Raw genomic sequence first — 5,252 nt, 5'->3', positions numbered from 1 at the left:
TTCCTATAGTATTCCTTTTCAGAATCTTGGCTTGAAGACTGCTACCTCTCTCCCTCCCTCCAAATCTCCTATTACCTACTAGTTTTCTCACTTTATAGAAGTCCCACAAGCATGTCTAAAACATGTCAAAAAGTTGAAATGACAGAAGTAATTTATTTTAAATAGGTCTAGGGTAATTGATATACAACTACCCTTACAGATTCATCAGAGCAAGATTTTAGTGTTACAGTATATAAAATGTAGAAAGGGGTTGACATTTGTTTCTACACATGTGTTTCCCAATAATTAGATGTCTTCAAATATAGGTTGGAGAGCCAATTGCCTATTATGATTTTGTAGAGAGGATTCTTCTTGACACATGGGTTGGATCAGAAACATTCTGGACCCCTATAGTTAAGAAATTTTATGGTTTTGCTAATTGGTTCCACTTTATATGACTTAGTATTGCATGTGGCTGCAGTCACTGGCCATTATGATTTCTAGAAACTAGACACTTGAAGACAGTGGTGTGTGTGCTGTTAAGGAAGACTAGTATCTTTGGTGTGAAGTCTTGCTGGGTGCTTTTTAGGGCTGCTCATCCACCTTTGGTTTCTACTTTTTGCCCAATTCCCACCTGGGTCTCCAAGAAGCTGTAGCATGTGAAGCATTCATACCACAGTAAAACTGTCTTGGCAGACAAGATAAACCAGGTTGAATGAAACCAACAGACCTGAAACCTGTTGTTAACATGGGAGTATGTTTACTCCAAACATATGAAGAGTTTCCGCAGTGGCATGGGAATACTTTGTTCCAGTGGCCATGAAGGCAGTTGAAGCTATAAGTGTGGAACACTTATAGCTTGGTCAGACATCAAAGATGCCAAGGTCATCCACTGGATCCTGGATCGTCACCAGTCATCTTGACTTTTGTCTTGCCCCTGGATTTCAATGACTCAGGAAGATAGAGTGAAGCTGAAGGAATTGGTAATTCTACCTCACTGAAATTCAGTTCACACTAAAATCAAGGCATCACCCTGTGATGGCATTGGTAGTCTTCAAAAATGAAGGATGAACAACAACTTGGCAGAACAGGCATTCAAAAAGTATAAATATTTAGTAAAACAAATGGTTGTTATATCTTTCTACTTCTGATTAAGTGGAGTATGTATTCCCTAAATTGGCAAATTTCTTTGAGTGCTTGTTGAAAGTTTAAGTTCATGACTCCTGTGTTTGTTGAGAAAATATGTATAGTGAACCTGTGATTTCATTTGTGTAGAGAATTCCTAAGATAACTTCTCTGTTAACACAGGTTAGATCCATCTCTGAAGCCTAAAATCTTAGGTCTTTCCAAGGCCAAGTTGAGATTAAGTAACTTGACCACATTTATATTCAGCATATGTTAAAGGAAAGATTTGAACCAGATATGCTGAACTTATTAGTCAGGTCTCTAATCAAAACTATTCAGTGTTTTGTCTCTTAATTCAGAAAAGAATGAGAAATCTCTTTTACTTCCATCTATCCTGTCCTATTACTGAGGATTACTCCCCTAGATGTAGTACAATACCTTTTTCAAGCTGAGTGCACAGGTGAGGAGTCCAGCATATTAATCCCCTAGTTTTTTCCATATTATGCTACCAGTTAAAATGATATGCTTTTCCAAGGGACAATTTGAAACATCTTTGCAAGAACTTAGTTTTTAATTCTTTATCATTTTTAAAGGACCATGTCAGCTCCTGCCAACTGGAGAAAACTTTATGTCTGAGAGAAGTATGCTGTACTAAACAATATATGGAAAGTTGGGCTCATGATAATTCAGTTCCCTTCCTTCCCAATGACCTTGCTTAATGCTTAGAACCTTCCCAAGGTACAATACACTTTCTCAGAGAGTGGTGGGATGACTAGAGGTGTTCGAGTTAACACTAGGTGATAACTTGTTGGGGATATAATAAAGCAAATTACTAAACAGTTATTCTTTAAGCTACATATATTCTAGGGTCCTTTTCAGCTCTAAGATACTCAGAAATTCCTTATCTTATGGCAATATTGGTTTGAGGATATCCTGTCCAACAATTTTTTGAGTGCATTTTTCACATCTTTGTTTCTCAAACTGTATATAAAGGGATTAAACATGGGGAAGACGACAGTATAAAAAACAGCAATCACTTTATCTGTGTCTGGGGAGTATTTGGTGGTGGGGCGTAAGTACATGAACAAAAGTGTCCCATAGAATAAAGTAACAGCTATTAGGTGGGAAGCACAAGTGGAAAAGGTCTTACTTCTTCCTCCAGATGATTTAATGTTCAGGACTGTAACGAGGATACAGAAGTAAGAAATGAAAATGATCACAAAAGTGCTGGTCTGGATGAAGCTACATAAAGCAAAGAGCAGAAGTTCATTGAGGGAGGTGCTGGCACAAGACAAAGCTAGTAACGGAGGTATGTCACAAAAAAAGTGATTGATGACATGGGATTTGCAGAATGGCAACCTGAAGGTCATAGACACATGAACCAGTGAAATCATGCTTCCACTGAAATAAGCCAAAGCTATGAAGGAAACACACACTTTCCTGGACATAAGTGTTGAATATGTCAATGGTTTGCAGATAGCAGCATAGCGGTCAAAGGCCATTGCAGCTAGAATGAGGCATTCTGCATCAGCAAAGCAAGCAAAGAAGTACATTTGAAGGGCACAACCATACAGGGAAATGCTCTTCTTAGAAGACAAAAAGTTTGCTAGCATCTTGGGAGTTATGGCCGTGGAATAGCTGATGTCTAGAAAGGAGAGATTACTGAGAAAATAATACATGGGAGTTTGAAGATTAGAATCAGTATTGACCAGGACTATCAAACCAATATTTCCCACCAAGGTCAAAATGTAGATGACCAAAAACAAAAGGAAAAGAGTGATTTGGAGTGGTAGGTAATCTGTGAAGCCAATAAAAATAAACTCAGTTGGTGCAGTATAATTCCTCTCAGTCATCTTCTCTTTTGGGAAGACCTTCACAAATGAGATCAATAGTAGGTGGGGTTTTCAATTGGGGTGTGTGTTATCGGATAGCTCCAGAATGTGTTCTATCTGACTTCTGTGAAAATGAATAAAGAGATAAGAATGTCTTACCTGTCTCATCAAGAAAACATTTAATCTTCAAGAACTCTATATTTAAGGGAAAGTCTTAAATGATGTGCAACAGTGATGGCAAGGAACCCCTAGTTAATCAGGAAATGCTAATTCTAATGAAATAATAATGGCCAAAGCTATGTATACGGGCTTTTAAAATTCATTGCAAATATAATATTTATTTTCTCCTTTGATTTTCACATCGGTTTTGTGAGGTTGGTGTTACTGCTATGTATAGCTTCTTTTAAAGATATGCAAACTGAGGCCCAGATGATTCAAATGATTTATCCATTGTCATGAAGTTAATTTTCACTCAGATGTGGCATTTCAAATATTTCTGACTCAAAGATTTCTATTCCCCTTTCCTCATCAGGCCCTTCAAATTTTGATAATAAAAGGAGTACAAGAAGAGAATTCACAAATCAATAATGACATATTATGTTCCTAGTAAATTTCACCTGAGGAAAATAAATATTTCCTGAAAACAATGTGGCACAATGGATAGAGTGTTGCATAAGATGTCAGGAAAACCTGGATTTCAGTGAATCCACAGACACTTACTAGTTCTGTGATGCTGACTAATTTATTCATCCTCTCTATGCCTCAGTTTCCTCAACTGTAAAATGTACATAATAATAGTATCTACTTCCCTGGATTATGGTAAAGGTAGAATGAGATAATATTTGTAAAGCATTCTATAAACCTTAAAATACTATTTAAATTCTATATGTTAGCAACAAGAAACTAGAAATAGTTGAGATCTATGGAATTTAGAAAACAGGACCAAGAACATCGATAAGTAAGTTTTCTGTCCTAAGCTAGACAAAGCTGAAATCTATCACTGCTATGTAACTAGAATGTGTTTATAAAGGCTGAGATTCTTCACAGTTGCACAAAGTACATTGAGTATAACATAGTGGGAAATACACTCTATTTGGAGTTAAAGAACTGAATTTAAATCATGATTCTCACCTTTACTAACTTTGTGACATGACATGTGACATGACACAGGTACACTAATAGGGAAGGGAAAGTTAGTTGATGTGTGATTTCCCTGACACAGTGAACTCATTCATGCAGAAATCCTTCCACCAATGCAGGCTGGCATCTTCTCTAACTTAAGGAGTTTCCTAGACAGAAGATAAATGACTTTCTAATGTCACACAGCCAGTATGTGACAGAAGCACCATTTTAAGTCATGGCTTCCAGGCTACAAGGCTGGCTCTCTATTGATTTCATTACATTTCCTCACAGGCATTTAGGTAAATGAAGTCCCAGATATAGAACAGTTAGAGATATTAGGGATCTTCAAAGAGGGAATATGGCTTTGTGGATAAAGTGCTATACTTGGTCTTAAGGAATGTCTTAGTTCAAATCCTACCTCAGGCACTTACCAGTTGTTTGATCCTAAGTCAAGTTGATTAACCTCTGTTTGCATTTGTTTCTACATCTGTAAAATGAAGATAATAATATTGCTATCTTTAAAAGGGTTGTTACAATGAAGTATTTGTTTTGTTTTAATGAAATAATATTTGTTAAGTACTTTGTAATCTTTAAAGGACTATGTAAGTGCTAGTTATTCCTATTGTGTATTGAAACTATCTACTAGAATGTAAGCTCCACCAGGGAAGGGATTCTTGCATTTGTATCTTCCATAAATTATTATTTAATATGTTATTTAAACTGTTAATGAATTACTGAATAATTGGTTGATGAAAACTAGTCCACTAAGACCATAATCCTTGATGGATTTCAGTGAAAGGTCACACGTAAATAAATGAATTCTAGGGAGATAAGCTATCCAAAGATTAATATATTCAGGTAGTTAGCAGAATGCTATTTACCTGAGGACAGGGCCTATTTTCTTTATGGATATTTATACTCCTTTTCAGTATTGAAATGCCTGACATATAGTACATACTGGTTGAGGCAAAATGCATTGAGTTGAATTTGTCTCAGTACAAACTCTGATGCAAAAATCATCCAAATACCATTGTACAAGCATTTACATTATAAAGAGGAAATCTCATGATTATTATGACATGGAAGAAAAGTCAACTAGAGAACCCCTAAAGAACTCTAAAGAATAACAAAATTTTCTGTCAACAAGTCTGGGAGAGAAAGTTAAAGATGGTCACTTTCCACATTCTTGTGGGT

At 36.2% G+C, this 5,252-nt stretch overlaps 1 protein-coding gene across 1 annotated transcript; it reads right to left on the bottom strand.

Annotated features, from left to right (window-relative positions):
• Positions 1-1,994: 1,994 nt before the first annotated feature.
• On the bottom strand, positions 1,995-2,957 carry LOC118855059 (olfactory receptor 5AS1-like). The gene has a single exon (XM_036765187.1). The coding sequence runs from the start codon at positions 2,955-2,957 to the stop codon at positions 1,995-1,997; it is 963 nt and encodes a 320-aa protein (XP_036621082.1).
• Between the last annotated feature and the right edge of the window lie 2,295 nt (positions 2,958-5,252).

The sequence above is a fragment of the Trichosurus vulpecula genome, chromosome 6 (assembly GCF_011100635.1).
Source record: "Trichosurus vulpecula isolate mTriVul1 chromosome 6, mTriVul1.pri, whole genome shotgun sequence".
Classification (NCBI taxonomy): Eukaryota; Metazoa; Chordata; class Mammalia; order Diprotodontia; family Phalangeridae; genus Trichosurus; species Trichosurus vulpecula.
This window is presented reverse-complemented; position numbering and strand designations above follow the sequence as displayed.